Below are 17,986 nucleotides of genomic sequence, written 5' to 3' on the forward strand. Positions count from 1 at the left end.
CCATGACAGCAATGAGCGATGACACTGCAGTTTTAAAGATGAACTACCTTAATCCTGATACTACCTCCTAGCTTCTTGGCCTATTATTTCTTAGCATGGTGTAGAAGATTATAGATGTTTATAATACACTGTTAATTTTTTAAATCACTGAGGAATCAAAATCCCCTTGGCTGCAAGTTGTTTTACAGATCTTGGCACAGGCAAGGGTTGATGCCAAGAGTAACTAACACAGGGTAAACCCACTCAGCAGCCAAGCAGCAAGTAACAGAATGCTCACCACCTACGTTCCAGTCATGAGTCAGCAATGAGCTCCAGCTGAGGAGGAGCTCTGTCCTGGAAGAATGACCAAACTCCCAGTTGCCATCTGGGCTTAAATACAGATGGAACAGGCTCTGTACTGCTCTAGGCATCTGTGTGACCCAGGGAGCCAAAGGTAAGGTCTGGCTTGTGCCCAGCATGGACGGCTTGCCTAAAATACTCTCCAGTAAAATCCAAATTGGCACTTGAACATTTGACCAAAAGAAAGCAGGGCACAGAATTTTTAACTTTATTATCAGCTACTGAGCTATGAGATACAAACCAATCAAAACCATTAAAGAAAAGTTGCTTTAAAGATATGTACAGAAACACTACACAGAAGCCAAATTCTATCTTCCTTTCCCAAAGCCATCCCTGTGAGGAAGGACAGCCTTAGCTAGGGGGCAAAGGAGCATGTAAGTTAACAACAGTTACGAGTCTCATCCGTCAAGGAAAGCAGCCAGAAACTACAGCCACATGGGTACCAACATTTTACCTGTGATCAGTTTTTAAAGGTTCTCTTAATCATAAAGTTTTCAAATGAAAACAGGAACTTCTTCTGTAGGCTTTCCAGCTCACTACCCAAGAGACTTGAGTACTTCTATTAAGGCAACTGGAAGCCCACCTTAGCTAGGAATGGTGACTTCTGCCCAGTACGTGGCCTGTCCTTCCTTTGCCAGTAATGCAATCCAACAGAACATGCTATGGGGAAAAACAGATTTATACAGTGCTGCCCTCTGGTAAAAGGGAAACACAGCACTCAGAGTAAAGCAAAAGGCCACAGAGGGCTCCCTGAGAATCCAGTAGAACTAAGGGAGGCCTTCACCTTTCCAAATAAACTTTGCAACTGGATCCAGGTGGAACACTACCCTGCAGCAAGGAGGAGTGTGTATGCCAATGAGAAGACCCAGTTTCCAAGAACTGTTGCAATGCCTTCTTGAGTCATTTTCTCTCTCCTACCAAAGTGAGAAAATAGACACCTTGGCCTTGATTCTCACTCAGCACAGGGCTGATACACTCCATGATGTATTCTCTTCCAACGTTCAGCCATCTTTAGCAGCTTCCCCACACTCACTTCCTCACTCCCCTGTGGAAGGATGGGGGATAGATGAGGAGACAACCTAGGATTACACTCACAGGAGGAAACGGACAAGCACGGGAAGCACCTGCTCTGGCCTCGTAGAGTCTCCAGTCATTAGTGTCTTAGGGCCAACAGAGAACAGGGAAGCAGCAGAACTTGGCAGAGCAGGAAGAGAGCCCAGAGGAGTGTGCACTCAGTGACGGTTAAGAAATGAAACAGAGATTTTTCATTAGGAGAAACTGCTCAGTCTTAACTCCCAGAACTTTGACGCTGGCTGGTGTTAAGGAGCCTATGTTTTCTTTTTCAACTCTTCAAATCTCCGGGAAAGATCATCAAAGTCAATGTCCTCAGAGGCTGAGGTGTGGGCACCAGCAGATGCAGCTGGTAATGTGTCTGGCACAGACGGCAACTCTGGCAGTACAAAGTTGTCATAGGTGTCCACGGGTCTGGGAGGGGACTTTGCAGAGGCTTCTGGCTTGGGTCCAGGACCTAATTGAGGGAAGGAGCACAGCATTACAAATGCCAGAGAAGTGGCTCAGATCCTTAAAGCTCATACAGGCAAATACAGGAGAACACAGTTTTTTGTTTTTATAATAATTAATTCTAAAGGTCAAAGGTTTTCAGGACAATTAACATCTTCATTTTCTAATATAGTTGAATCCTCTCCGCTTTACTTTCCTATGGTGAGAAAAAAGTCAGAGTGTGATGCATGGGTTGGTATACAGCATTCATTTAAAGAGACTGTTGTTAGGGGGCAGACCTTTGTGTAAGGGGATAAAATCCAAGGGGCTAGGCTAGGGTAGTACTAGTATTTTGTTGGAATGAGCCACTTTTTTAAGACCTAGGGAGAAAAATTTTTTTATAAGAAATGTTAATGTCCATCCATATGGTTTGATAATAGAATCAATCTGTATTTCTAGTCTTCTGTTTAATATTTTACAAGTTAAAAATCACCCCCCTCTACATTCTGTATGTTTCCATTTATATCTAAGTTCTAGATCTCTATATTAGAAAGTAAGAACAGTGCTTGCTTATGGGTAGAGGAGTAAAGCTGACTGGAAAATAACAAAAGGGAACTTTCTGGGGTGACAAAAACATTCTTTTTATACCTTTACTGAGGTGGTGGTGGTTACATATATATACATACACACATGTACATGAAAACATCAAAATACACACTTTGTTGAATTTTCCTGTATGTCAATTATATCTCAATAAAATAACTTGTCTCCTAATTCAGAGGTATCCCCCCCTGCATTTTTGGAGTGCTGGTAGTATTTTATTTTTTGAGTGGACAGCTGCTACACGAACATGCTTGCTTCATGAAAAGTCACTTGAGTTATTCACTTACAATTTTGCTTATTTCCCCCTTTATTAAAACAAAAAACCATTTTTCCATGCTCAATGGAAGTTGAGACAATTAGGGAATCTGTAAGATTCTTTGGGGCCAGGGAAGACCTTTTCTTTTTGGGAGCAGGAAACCCTGAGTTTTGATTCCACTGTTCTGCATTAGGGGAGAGCACAGGGCATGTGGAACCAGCAATGGGTGTCTGCACTGAGCCTTTAGAGTCTAACTCACCAACAATCTGTGCAGAAGAGACATTCTCATCAGCATTAACATCATCAACCTGAAACACAAAGACTGTTACCAAAGAGTAGCCTCACTGGAAAAAGTCTGTTATAAGCCCCCATGTTGTCCGAAGCTAAGCTGATGAGCAAAAGCAACAGAACCTGCTCTAAGAAACTACCCCCTCACCCCCCATGCTTCCTTCCTGATCGCTGTCCAACCAGATAGATAACCATGCTGAACTCTTAACCAAGGAGAGAAAAAGAAACTTACCATCACACCCCTTGAATCTGATACCTTCCAAGCATAGAGAAAGCACTAAATCCCCGAAATAATCTCTAAGGGCCATGTCCTCAAATACTGAAGATCTACCTCATGCCTAGAAACAGCTGTGGGCAATGCTTCGAAGTGTGCAAGACCAAAACCTAAGAAAAACTCAGGCCCAAAGTGAAAACCATAGAAAGAACAATAAGCAAACTCAGGAACAGGGTGATCTCACTAGATGAGTATTTTCCACAGTAAACACCACACCAAGTTGTTTTCTTGATAATGCCTCAGATCAAAACAGGCCTCAGTATGTATTAGCTGAGGAAACAAGGCTGGCAGAAAATGACATTTAATCCTGAACCAAAGACATTACAGCCATCTTATAAATAAGCCAACTTATTTATACTAAGTTTTAGTTACAGAACTAAAATATAGAATTAATGTTAGAGACTGAATTTTACTACTGAAATTTTTTAAGATAAAATTCTGGTCACAATTCCTTTACACAGTATCCAGAATTTGTAAAACTAGCATTCTTAATCATGACGACATTCTAGGACAAAGACTGGTTATGTACCAGCTCAATGTAATTCTCTGCCTAAGTAGTCAAAAAAAAAGGTGGTTCGTGCTCTATTACCTCAGAGACCCAGAGTCCCTGCCTGCTTCCCAGCTTAACTGCAGACAAAGCATCGCACCAATGATGCTGCCCCTGCCACCAGTGCTTCCCACTTCCAGGGTCATGTTAAAGCAACACAAAAATCCAAAGCAAGAGCAATGCCAGCACTAGGAGTTGATCGAAACTTTGCCTTCCCTGTGGCCATTTTTTGCTCTCTCTTCATGGGAGTCACTCTCCTGCTGCTTATAAAAGAGGTTCAGGCACTTACAGATTCATATGATGGGGGAGTTGCTGGTATCGGGGGTGGATGAATATTGGGGAAGGCCTGATAAGTCCCCACTGGCAATCCATTGAAATCCGACTGCAAGAGGAGAAAAGGCACTATCAGAGACACTGCCCGGGATTTGCAGTTTCTGAGGTTTGTGTATGGGAACAGAGAAACGGCTATTCTATTATATTCTATTCAATATATTCAAGAGCCCCAAAAGAAAAGAACAATGCCCAACAGGATTATATGTGATCAGAAAAATTCCAGATTTGTAAAGATCTGTAACCAGAGGCTATCGCTGAAATTACTAAATCAACTGTCTCAATGTCTACAAGGAAAGATTCTAGTCAGACTTTCTCAATAGCAATGCCCTTCATTATCCAGTCTACCAAGGAGGTTTTTCTACCTGGTAATTAGCGGTTGTTAATTCATCTTTGGCAAAAGCTACTAGAATGCTTGCCAAGTAAATCTACACAAGAAAGTTTTTCTAGCACCATCTCTCTAGACCTATTTTCCCACTTCACTACCTACACCTGAACCAAAAGACTTTCTCTGAATCTCAGTATTTTTTCCCACAACACAATTACTAATACCGAATGTTCTTAGTGCTAAATCTTCTTGACGATCTACAATTCCCAAGTGTATTTACTTGTCATCCATTTTGTTACATTTTCTCAAGTTTACATCCACACTTACAGGTATACTTACTGGTCCCTTTGGAAGTGGGTATGAAAAAGGAGTATTTGGAGAAGGCATGGGCATGGGCATAGGCATGGGCACTGTCCCATCAGGTCCACCAGCTGGTGCTGTGAACCCACCACCACCACCACCTCGTCCAGGGCCCCCTTTCTTCACATCGTCTGTGAATCCAACATCAATAAGATCTGCCTCTACCCCAGGAGGAGCTTCTGCCTGAGAAAAGGAGAAAAACCCCCATCATTAACCATTAACCACACTGCAGGCCAGATTCCCCAAGATGCAGACTCTGAGACGGAGATCAGCATGAAGGGAGCTTACTGGAGAGTCTCTTGGGATAAACACCAGTGAGGAAGTGAAGGAAGCCAGCTGGCAAAGGCTGCAGTGCAATCACAACAAAGGCCTCGGCCAATTCCCCAGGGAGTCCGGGAGCTGGGAGAGGCCTGCAGCAGATGCCTCCAACTGGGGCGGAGAGGCAGTGTCTTTAAGCCCCTGCCCTGACCGCTTACCAATACAGGTTATCCCCAGGAACGACTTGGGTAAAGCAGCGTTCTTCTGAGGGCCACTGCTAGAGACACTGAGCTGTATGTAAGCCACCAGTCATCAATACTCTAGAGCACTAGGGAATAAATGCTTCTGTCCTGAAGTGTGTCTGTGTATTTGTGATAGGAGAGGGTTATCTGAGCAGCACAGCAAGCATCCACTATATCCCATCAACCTTAAATGAATGATTATTTGCAGATCTGCCCTCCTGACACTGTAAGTCTCTTCAGGATCCTTGATTTTATTTCTCTCTTTACAGGCATACACCTTAGAGATATGAGCCTAATCTCAAATGAATTTTTGTCTTCCCAGTACATATCAAAGTTATGCTTATACTATGCTGTACTCTATTAAGTGTATAATAGCATTATGTCTAAAAAACTTTTATGTATACATACACGTGTGTGTGTACTTACAAAATACTTCCTTGCTAAAAGACGCTAACTATCATCTGAGCTTTCAGCGAGCTTTTTTGCTGATGGAGAGTCTTTGCCTCAGTGTTAATGGTCACTGGTGGCTGAAGGTTGGGATGGCCATGGCAATTTCTTGAAAGAAGACAACAGTCAAGTTTGCTGCATCAACTGACTTCCTCTTCACGAATGATTTCTCTGTAGCACACAATGCTGCTTGGTGGCATTTTTACCACAGAACTTTTCAAAACTGGAGTCAATGCTCTCAAATCCTGCTGCTGTTTTATCAACTAAGTGTATTTGATATTCTAAATGCTTTGTTGTTATTTCAATCTTCACATTTTCACCAGGAGCAAATTCCATCCCAATAAAGCACTTTCTCTGCTCACACATAAGAAGCAACTCTTTTCCATTCAAGATTTATGATGAGATTATAACAATTCAGTCATATCTTTGGATTCTACTTCTAGTTCTCTTGCTATTTCTACCACACCTGCATTTACTTCCTCCACTGATGTCTTAAAACCCTCAGAATCATCCACGAGGGTTGAGATCAACTTCTTCCAAACTCCTGTTAGTGTTGGTATTTTGACCTCTTCCCTTGAATCACAAATGTTCTTAATGGCATCTAGAATGGTGAATCTTTTCCAGATGGTTTTCAATTTACTTTGCCCACATCCATCAAAGGAAATGTATTTAAATAATAAGGCTTAAAAGTTAAAATTACTCCTTGATCGATGGGGTGCAGAATGGATATTGTTAACAGGCACGGAAACAGCATTAATCTCATACATCTCCAGTAGAGCTCTTGGGTGACCAGGTACACTGTCAATGAGCAATAATATTTTGAAAGCATAAGCAATCTTTTTGTCTAAGCAGTAGGTCTCAACAATGGGCTTAAAATATTCAGTAAACCATACTGTATAAACAGATGTGCTTCCACCCAGGCTTTGCTGTTCCATTTATAGAACCTAGGCAGAGTAGGTTTAGCACAACTCTTAAGGGACCTAGGATTTTCAGATGGCAAATGAGCATTGGCTTCAACTTAGTCACCAGCTTCATCAGCCCCTAACAAGAGAGTCAGCCTGTCTTTTGAAGTTTTGAAGCCAGGGAGTGACTTCTCTCTAGCTATGAAAGTCCTGATGGCATTTTCTTTCACTAGAAGGCTGTTTCATCTATACTGAAAATCTCATTTAGTGTAGCCACCTTTATTAATGACCTTATATAGATCTTCTAGATAACCTGCTGCAGCTTTTACATCAGCACCCGCTGCTTAACCTTGAACTTTCATGTTCTAGAGACAGTTTCTTTCCTTACATCATGAGATGATGAATTAACCTCTGCTAGCTTCAAAGTTCTGTAACTTCTTCACTTCTCTCAGATGTCAAAGAATTGAAGTCTTGTTCTAGATTAGGATTTGGCCTAAGATAATGCTGTGGCTGGTTTGTTCTTCTATCCAGACCACTAAAACTTTCTGCCTGTCAGCAATAAGGCTGCTTCACTTTATCGCCCACTTATGCACTGGAGTAGCACTCTCTTCTTCAAGAACTTGGGATTCACAACTTGGCTAGCTGTTTGGTGCAAGAGGTCTAGTTTTTGGCCTATTTTGGTTTTTGACATGTCTTCCTCACCAGGCCTAATCATTTCTAGCTGCTTATTTAAAGTGAGAAACATGCAACTCTTTCCTTCATTTGAACACTTGAGGTCACTGTAGGGGTATTAATTGGCCTAATTTCAATACTGTTGTGTCTCAGAGAAGAGGGAGGCCCAAAGAGATGCAGAAGGGAAGAGATGAAGGACCAGCCCATCAGCGAAGCAGACAGAACACACACATTTATCAACTAAGTTTTCCATTTTATATGGATGCAGCTCCTGGCACCCAGAACAATTACAACAGCAACATCAAAGATCACTGTTCACAGATCACCAACACAAATAATGAAAAAGTGTGAAATATTCCAAGAACTACCAAAATGTGACACAGAGACATGAATTGTGCAAATTCTGTTGGAAAAATGTCGCTGATGAGACTTGCTTGACACAAGGTTGCCACAAACCTTCCATTTGTAAAAAAAACACCAACTGCAAAGCACAAAAAAACAAGGTATGATGTACCCCTATGTTTATCGCAGCACTATTTACAATAGTCAAGAAATGGAAGCGACCTAAGTGTCCATCAGTAAATGAATGGATAAAGATGTGGTACATAAACACAATGGAATATTATTCAGTCATAAGAAGAAAACAAATCCTACCATTTGCAACAACATGGATGGAGCTAGAGGGTATTATGCTCAATGAAATAAGTCAGGCAGAGAAAGACAAATATCAAATTATTTCACTCATATGTAGAGTATAAGAACAAAGAAAAACTAAAGGAACAAAACAGCAGCAGATTCACAGAACCCAAGAATGGACTAACAGTTACCAAAGGGAAAGGGACTGGGAGAATGGGAGGGAAGGGAGGGATAAGGGCAGGGAAAAAGAAAGGGGGATTATGATTAGCATGTATAATGTAGGCGGGGCATGGGGAGGGCTGTGCAACACAGAGAAGACAAGTAGTGATTCTACAACATCTTACTACGCTGATGGACAGTGACTATAATGGGGTTTGTGGGGGGAACTTGGTGAAGGTGGGACTCCAGTAAACATAATGCTCTTCATGTAATTGTAGATTAATGATAACAACAACAACAAAAAAATACGACTCAATACATTTAAAAGGACCAAAACCATACAGAGCATGTTCCTTGAAAAAAAAACAAAAAACAAACAAGGTATGTCTGTCTAAGCTTTCCATGAGCTGTCTGGCACATAACAGGCATCTGATCATCGTTTTAGAATCTGTTCTGGGTCTTGAAGCATTTTTTGCTACCCACGAAGGGATTCTCAGTTCTTCAAACCTCATCAAAAAGCAATAATGCTATTTTATATTTATGTCAAGGTTTATACCTCTTCAAAGTGCTTTCAGTCATTCACCTCATCTGCTCCTTAAATACTGTCAGATATGCACGCACGTATAGTTACACAAAAAGGCACTAACTGAACAAAGGCTTAAACTCTCACACACAAATTTCAGTGCAAATGACATGGTTATTTTTCAAATAAAGTGGTATCTAGAGACTCATTTTCCTTTGTTTGTACTCTGAAAGAGTCTAAACTTACCATGACCACAGAATCAGGCTCATAGGGCACATTGTAGTTCTTGGCAATTTCAATCAGGTATCTTTCCACCAGGATTTTGGGTGGGGCTTCTACACTCAGTTTGTGCATTAGCTGTTAAGTAAAAGACCAAGGGTTAAAATCTATACCAACCCAAGCCTCACCTGTCTTTTAACTTTGTTCTTCCCAAAAGAAGTTCAAACCAGTTAGCACAATTTTTTTCAGTCACAAAATACAAGACCCATCTCTCACATTCTCTGGTTACATATGACCCAGGTGTTGGTGAAAGACTAATACTGCTACATTCCACATTTGAATTCATCCACCCTTCCTCCGACCTCATTTCTACCTCCACAAATCATAAGGGGCACAAAGGGTGGGGTAAAATCAGGAATGACACAGAACAGACAGCCTCACAATCAGATATAGGGCAGAGGTAAAGAGTTGATGATGCTGCCAGCCAAAGAGCCTTCTCACCCTCCCTGAGAAATGTGCAACCCCAGATTAACTCAGCTATACAGTGAAACCCCTACCTCAAATCACAGCAGATGAGAAAATAACCTTCTCCCACCCTGCCTATTGCTTCATGTTTTAACAAGTATGTTCCTTACTCTGTCATTCACAGTTCCAATTTGGTTGGTCCTACATAACTTGCCATATTCCTTGCTATATTTGGCACAGAGCTGATCAGCAACCTAAAGAGAAAAAAGAACAGTAAATAAAAGTGGAAACTACTCCTACATACAGCTTCAACTCCCTCCTATCAACATCCAAAACACTGGCATCTATGAAACTTTAAGGGGTACATATTAATTCATTTACTTGTTTATCCATACATTGAGCTACCACCATGTATCAAAATCTATTATAAAACATGATCTACACTATAAATATAATAAAAGATAGTGTTCCAACTCTTACCGAATCTAACAGTCTCTAGGGAAACAGTCACACAGATAAAGGAACAAATGCAGCTGTGATAAGTGCCACCAAGGGAAAGTATACCATACTGTCAACAGCTTTTAACAGTAGTATCAGATCTGCTCAGCAGTCAGGTAAGGCTTCCTGAAGAAAATGATGCTTTACTGAGATGTAAAGGATGATTAGGAGTTAACAAGGAGGTAAGGAAAGGAAGAGTATTCCAGGAAAAGAAATCAGTATGTACACAGACCTCTAGGGGAAAAGCAGGGCAAAGTCAAAATAAAGTCAAAGAGCGTCTAGTGCAAAGCCCAAGGGAGGAGTGGAACGGGTAATGGAAGTAAGAAAGGTACGTGGGGGGCCAGACAATGCAGGGCCCTGCAGGACATACCCTGGTTCTGTTTTGGTTTTGTTTCTACCAAAAGAACAACAGAAAGCTACTAAAGGGCTTTAAAGCAAGGGACAGTGACAGGAGCAGATCTGTGTTTTGAACAGAAACCTCAGTTCTGAAGGAAGAGGTGAACAAACTATAGGAAGCGAAAGTAGCTGTAAGAAGAGCATTTCAGAAGTTGCTGTAATAGTCCAGGCAGGAGACGAGAGTGGTCCCAACACTTGGGAACTCAGCGATGGGGCACTCAGTGTTCAACACCGGGTACTTACAAGAGGTTTATCATTTGTCTTTTGATAATAGTTATTGTTTTGCTTTATACTATGCATAAAATTTAAAAATTTTATTCATACTAATTTATCACTGTTTATGCTTTTGTGGTTTTATGGCTTTTTAATGGTTTTTGTGACCTTTCCACTGTAAGATTTAAAAAAAATCTGCCTAGTTTTCTTCTCATTCTTTTATGGCTTCATTTTTTTTTTAATGTAAATCTTTGTTTCACCTGGAATTAATCTTGATATATAGGCGTAAAGGAGAAGTTAAAAATGAGACTGAGGTTAAAAGCTTGAGTATCTACCCACAAACCTCTATGGCCACCCTCCTTTCCCTAGCAGAACACAGGAGATTTACTCTCTGGGGAGGTTAAACTAAAGAGACTCTGGACTCCAAGCCCAGCAGACGGCAGGGATACTTACAACAGAAGATCCAAGTGTGAATCTGCTACAAGAGAAGAGTGAGACTTTGACTTCTTTCTCCTCTAGGCTCTCAAAATCCTGGCAGCCAGCTTATACCCTCCTCCAGGTAAAAGACAGGAAGATTCATTCCTCTCTGAGAAAAATGACCAACCCAAGGAAAGGAATCTAGTTCCTCCAAGTCTGGAGCTCCTTAAGGACTTAGATCATTCAACAATGAAGGCACACAAGAGGTTCCAATCCACTTTTTAGTGCCTCACTCTTAAATATGAACCAGCAGCCAAAGGTCACCAAACCTTGGAGATGAGCCTCAATTATAAAACTATCTAAAAGAAACAGAAGAAAAACTTTCCAGAAATAAGTTAAAAAGACACTATAATGCTCTTGAGTTCTAGTTAGAAGACAACCATAGCCATGAAACTATAATAGACTATAAAAACTGAATACTCAAGAGAATTAAAAAGTTCTTAAAAAATAAAAACAGAAGACAAAATCTCAAGAGGGACTGAGAGATAAGACTGAGACAATCTCTAAGAGAATAAAATAAAAAGGCAAAGATGTAGAAAACAGAGAAAACTCCAATTACTTTGTATCCTAGCAATCAGTACCATTTCCACGTTGTGACAAGCAGTTTTTTAGTAAATGTCTATCTCTTCTGCTAGTCTCGAGTCTTCTGTTAGTAACCAGAGAAGGGCTAGCATCTATTTTGCTCACCATTGTACCTTCAGAGTACACCTGAGATCATAAGTAATATCCCCTCAAAAAAATAAGTATTTGTGTAATGAATGAATGAAGCAAAACATAAGACTTGATTTTATTGATGTTATTTTAACTTTACTGGTTTACAGTTGTATAAAAACTTTTTCTATACACTTAAACAACATTACAATAAAAATAATTTCAGACAAAACTGGGGATACAAGAAACTTTGCTCCTTAAAAAAATTCTTCAAGTTTGCAAAACACTGTTCTATTCTATCACATGAGTAAGGCCTGAAAAGGAGGCAGAAACGAATTTACGAAGCCTGTTTCAAAGACACCATGAGAGGAGTACAAAATACCTGGTCAAATAAGCAAGAAGTGGCTTATGTTAACCAACCTTTCTAACAATATGAAAACTACAGACATCACTGAAACTGGTTGTACTCACTATTTTCAACTCAGCCACTTCTGACTGGAGTCGAGGAGCTGCCCAGATCAGTGTAGACACAGATTCAGCCAAACCAGTATCTAGCTCCCTAATCAAGAAAGAAAAATTAATAAAACCTAACATTCTTTAAAACAAATCAACAAAACCCTGGCATTTGTTGTCATATACTTGATAGCCTCTAAAGCTATTTCATGAATCTCACTGGATTCTAATTTAACCATTTTCATCATCCTATTTGACTTCTGAGGAAACTCAAACTAAATGACAAGCCCAAGGCCACTAAGTCAAGAAATGGTTGAGCCAAGACTCAAACTTAGGCCTCTTAATTTCAGATTCTGTATTTTCTTAACAGTTATCTACGCTGAGAACAGGCCTTCAGGTGAATGGTATAAAAAGATCCTTGGGTACAATGTGAAGTAGTCCCTTAGTGCTAGCCCCCTGCTTGTAGAAAGGGACCAGTATAAGGTTTAAATTTTTTTTTAAATCTTACTTCATAGACTGGATGAGGCCAAACCGAGCCAGCAGCAGGTCACAATACAGCTCCAGGATCTCCATGGCCTCCACGAGGTAGTCTTCTCGGATAATGTGCTCCACTCGTATCCGAGCTCGTTCATCTTTCCCAGCAGCCAGATAGTCAGCAATCTCTTTTCTTGCTTTCTGCGCCAGTTCGGCTAAGGCACAAATCCCATTCCAGTCACATAGTGGTAGCACACTACTCCCTGACATGCAGACTGACTTCCACTCCAACAGAGAAAAGTGGGTATTTCTACTATATCCTAGCTTACTTTCCCTTAGCAAGCCTAGTTCCATCTCATCTAATCTAGAATTTGCAACTTTATCTAGGTGACACTATTGTTTGTATAGCCAGAAATTTCCATCTCAGGAGTCCTGTCACCTATTGTACAGCAAAAGTATGTCCCTTTTCCTGCAACAAAATGATCAGTATAACTTGTCACAAAAGACAGCAGAAATGTATCCAAAGCTTAAAAAGTCACAGGATACATAAGATTTCTTAGAACCAGCCTGAAAGAGCCAATCCTGGGGTGCTAGAACCCAGTGGTGTATTTGGTGAAAGAAAATATAAGGCAACCATGCATTACTCACTTTTTTTTTTCTCTAATAGTTTTAAACGGTTTATGACTAATCTCAAATTGACTCGTAAACGCTCAGCTTTAAATCCAGAGCCCAGCATATTGTGCTGTTCCTCCTGAAAAAAGATGAGAAGCACAATGACTATTTTCAAGTTAAAATTCAGGAACTAACACTAGTTAGAGGTTGGGTTATCTGACATTATAAACCAAGGTGGTTTTCTAATACTGGCAAAATAACATGATCAGATTCACATTTCTTAAACATCATTTTGGTTGTGGTGTGGAGAAATGGATAGAGAAAGGTAATAATAGAACCAAGAGGACCAAGGATTAATCTATTACTATAGTCTGCACAACAGACAGACAACAGCAAGGGCAGGGGTCGAAGTGATTGAATTTCAGATCTATTTAGAAGGCAGAGCTGAAATAACTTACTGATAGATAAGACAATACCTGTGTACTGGTGTAGGGGTGAGTGATAAAAAGACAAAGAAATAGGACGGCCTCCAACTTCTCCCCAGAACCTCATCAGGGGTAGTAATGGAAAAAAATTACCAAGTTTAGAACCCTGTTAAAAAAGAATCTCATCTTAATTCTTCAAATCCTCCTACAAATCTCAGCTTTTGGAAAAAAGCTGGTGCTCAAAATCACAGAAATATCATTAACATTGACTCACATACAAAGAAATATACCAAGGGGTAAAAAGTCCAAGAAAAAAATATAAATTTGACAACAGAAAGCTATTTACCAAGACTTTAACTGAATAGCAGAATTACACTCAACAGAACTCCCACCACCCCCTCCACCCACAAGACTTTAGGATGTGCCATTGTTCATTGACCACTGTGCATTCTGTATCAAAACAACACAATTTCTATTTCTCTCAATTAATTCTGGATTAGACGTCAAAACATAGTATCCAAACAAAAGCTAGTCCTAACAACATAACCAAAGAACAGACAAACCAAAAAATATATCCAATGTGAGGAAGAACTCTAAGAGTAATATTTGTCTACCTGTATATAAGCCACTAACAGAAAACATCAGAAGTATTTTCCTTTTGTGAAATTTGCCTCCAGAGGTTTTTATACTAAATTTAATAATTAATCCAAGTCCAAGTTTACAATGGAGCTTCTATGCCACAAAATGTTTGGGATTCATTATACTGAGTTATGTTCAACCCACTCAACAAATATTTACTAATTATTTCTATGTCAGACAATGACCAGACAGTAGAAATAAAAATAAATAAGGCACAGTCTTATTTATATTCTGAAAGAAATTTATATTCTGCTGGGGGGGAAAACAGCTAAGAAAACCTAGCAACTACAATACTGTTTGTTAAGGACTCTGATTCTAGCGTGGTTCTCCATTGGAAGTGTCTGACCCCTGGGGGACACTTGGCCATGAGTGGAGACATTTTAGATTGTCACGACTGAAGGAGTGCTGCTGGCATCTGCAGAGCCCAGGGATGCTACTGAACGTGTTACAATGAACAGGACAGCTCGCTGTGACAAAAAATTATTCAATCCAAAATGTTAGTGGTGCCATGATGATGAAACCTACTGTAAAGATACCCAACCTACCTAGGAACATTACAGAGTGCTTTCCACGAGGAGAAAAGCCTAAGCTGATCCTGAAGGACAAACATGATATTTGTAGGATAAAAACAGATGTAACTATCCCAGGCAGAGGGAGTGGTGTATGTGAAATCCAAATACCAAAGAGAACAAAAGCTTTTTGAGAAACACAGGTTCAGCATAGTTGAAGTATGGCATTAACTACAGTTTATGCTATAACATGTCTCATAATTTTAAGTTCAAACTTCAACAATTATTTATAAGATGTTACAGCAGGCTCTGGTGCTAGCTACATCCAGACAGTATTCTTGTTCTCAAGCCATTCATTAAAAAAAGAGCCAGAAAAACAGTAACTAATACTATCATTCACTCTTACTAGGCACTTGCCCCAAATCAGCCAAGAACAAAGTGGTAGAGGTGGAGCTAGGAATAAAGCCTAAGTGTATCTTAATTCAAAACCCAAGTAAATAATTTTAACCATATACTACTACATCATTTTCAGCACTAAAACTGTAATATATTTTTAACCCCCTTCAACAAATATTTATTGAATGCCTATTACTATACTGTGACAGGCACTGGCAATATACTGGTAAGGAAAAACAGACATGGGTACTGCCCTCATGGAGTTACAGTCTAGTTAGAGAAACTTATCACATCAGTAAACCGTAAAATAGCAACTGTGGTAAAAGTGCCACAAAGAAATAAGTGGTGCTTTAGAGTTTATTATAAAGGGATTTGACCTCTTCAGCCACTTCCTTAGAAACTATTTCAAAGATAAAAGATGACAATATTTGATGTCTAACACAGTCACAAGATATAACAAAAATGTTAAGATTTCACTGTGGTTCTTAAGTAGTCCACAAACATCAATTTTGTGATGCATCAATATTTGAAAACAAAACAGTAGCCATGTCTGTATTTTAAATATTTTCAAGAAGCTTAAAAACACATACACTGTGATCTAGTAATTCTACTACTGGGAACTTAACCTAAGGAAATGATCAGAGTTTCATACACTTTTCTATGGGAATATTTAACAGTACATTTTAAGACCAAAATATTGGAATAAGCTATATGAATGAACTAATATTTGCTTATTAAACAAATTATAGCATACGTATGGAATTTTACATAGCCACTAGACTATTTAAAAAAATATTTGCTAACATGAGAACATATTAATGATATGAATTTAAAAAGCAAGACTATATATGAAGTATGACCCCAAATTCTGAGTTTAAAAAAAGTCACATATGCATAGACAAAGGCTGGATAAAAAAATGATTTAGTTTTTACTATATATAAACTCTCTTCAAATCCAAAGAATTTACCCGAACAGTAAAGCTAATGCTAAAAACCAAATCCACCTTGGAAAGCATATACTTTAGAATTTCTAAAGAATAAAATTAAATAAATATATTTGCCTTCTTAAAAAAGCAAAATATTAACTCATCAGAAATCATTAATGATCAAGATTAACTTATCATAAGTGGAATATATTGAAAAAACACCACAGAAATTCAAAGAACTATAAGAGAATTCTACAAAAATGGTATGCCAATAAATTGGGCAACCTAAAAGAAATTAGTAAATTTCTAGAAATACACAATCTTCCAAGACTGACCCAGGAAGAAAAAGAAAATTTGAACAACACCAATTACTAGTAAAGAAATTGAACTGGTAATCAGAAAACTCCCAACAAACAGAAGTCCAGGAGCAGATGGCTTTACAGAGGAACTCTACCAAACATTTAAAGATGAGCTAACACCTATAGTTTAAAAAAATATTCCAAAAATAGAACAAGGAATACTTCCAAACTCATTCTCTGAGGCCAGTATTACTCTATATCAAAACCTGACAAAGACACTACAAAAATAAGGAAAATACAGACCATATCCCTGATGGACATAGATGCAAACATCCTCAACAAAATATTAGCAAGCCAAATTCAAAAATACATCAAAAGGATCATCCAATATGACCAAGTGGGATTTATTCCAGGGATGCAAGAATGGTACAATGTTCGTAAATCTACCAATGTGGTAAATACACCACATGAACAAAAGGAAGGATAAACACCATATGATCATCTCAACAGATGCTGAAAAGCATTTTACAAAATTCGACATCCATTCATGATAAAAACTCTCCACAAAATGGGTATAGAGGGAACACTCCTCAACATAATAAAGGCCATATATGAGAAACCCACAGCCAACATCATACTCAATGGTGAAAAGCTAAAAGCTTTTCCTCTGAGATGAGGAAACAAGGATTTCCACTCACCACTTTTATTCAACATAGTACCAGAAGTCCTACCCATGGCAATCAGATAAAAAAGAGATAAAAGACATCCAAACTGGTAAGGAAGAAGTAAAACTGTCACTATTTGCAGATGATATGATACTATTTATAGAAAATCATAAAGACCCCATCAAAAAAAACTATCAGAATAAATAGATTGGCAAAACTGCAGGATATAAAAGCAATATACAGAAATCTGTTGCATTTGTATACACTAACAACAAACTAGCAGAAAGAGAAGTCAAGGAAACAATTCCTTTTACAAATACATCAAAAAGAATAAAATACCTAGGAATAAATCTAACCAAGGAGGTGAAAGACCTGTACTCTGAAAACGTAAGACACTGATGAAAGAAAGTGAAGATGACACAAATAAATGTAGTTTTCCCTGCTCATGGATAGGAAGAATACTGTCAAAATGACCGTTCTGCCCAAAGCAATTTACAGATTCACTGCAACCCTGTTAGACTTTCAATGGCATTTTTTCAATGAACTAGAGCAAAGAATCCTAAAATTTATATGGAACCACAAAGACCTCAAATAGTCTTGAAAAAGAAGTTGGGGGTATCATGATCCCTGATTTCAAGCTATACTGCAAAGCTACAGGGATTAAACAGTATAGTATTAGCACAAGAACAGACCCATAGACCAACAGTACAGAAGAGGAGCCCAGAAATAAACCCACATATACATGGTCAATTAACATATGACAAAGGAGCCATGAATATACAATGGGGAAAAGATAGCCTTTTCAATATATGGGTTGGGAAAACTGGACAGATACATGTAAGAGAATGAAACAAGATCACTGTCTTATGCCACACACAAAAGTAAACCCTAAATGAATTAAAGACCTAAATGTTTAAGACATGAAGACATAAAATTCTTATTAGAAAAAATATGTAAGAATCTCATGAATACAGGCATGAGAAATTTCTGGATATGTCTCTCCAG

At 38.9% G+C, this 17,986-nt stretch overlaps 1 protein-coding gene across 6 annotated transcripts in view; it reads right to left on the bottom strand.

Moving 5' to 3' along the window:
- Positions 1–533: 533 nt before the first annotated feature.
- Positions 534–17,986, bottom strand: part of IST1 (IST1 factor associated with ESCRT-III) — a 31,905-nt gene continuing 14,452 nt past the window's right edge. For 2 of the 6 annotated variants that reach the window (XM_037025260.2, XM_037025261.2), the window contains exons 2-10: positions 13,159–13,261; positions 12,545–12,725; positions 12,055–12,142; positions 9,519–9,602; positions 8,911–9,021; positions 4,793–5,008; positions 4,097–4,189; positions 2,958–3,006; positions 534–1,867 (exon numbers count right to left, since the gene is read on the bottom strand). In XM_037025260.2, coding sequence (XP_036881155.1) covers positions 1,668–1,867; positions 2,958–3,006; positions 4,097–4,189; positions 4,793–5,008; positions 8,911–9,021; positions 9,519–9,602; positions 12,055–12,142; positions 12,545–12,725; positions 13,159–13,246 — 1,110 coding nt within the window. In that variant the 5' untranslated portion in view covers positions 13,247–13,261 and the 3' untranslated portion in view covers positions 534–1,667. Of the gene's footprint in view, positions 1,868–2,957; positions 3,007–4,096; positions 4,190–4,792; positions 5,009–8,910; positions 9,022–9,518; positions 9,603–12,054; positions 12,143–12,544; positions 12,726–13,158; positions 13,262–13,598; positions 13,623–17,986 lie in introns of those variants that run through there. The other 4 variants (XM_037025263.2, XM_037025264.2, XM_037025267.2 and 1 more) reach the window with 4 other exon arrangements.

The sequence above is a fragment of the Manis javanica genome, chromosome 17, assembly GCF_040802235.1.
Source record: "Manis javanica isolate MJ-LG chromosome 17, MJ_LKY, whole genome shotgun sequence".
Taxonomy (NCBI): Eukaryota; Metazoa; Chordata; class Mammalia; order Pholidota; family Manidae; genus Manis; species Manis javanica.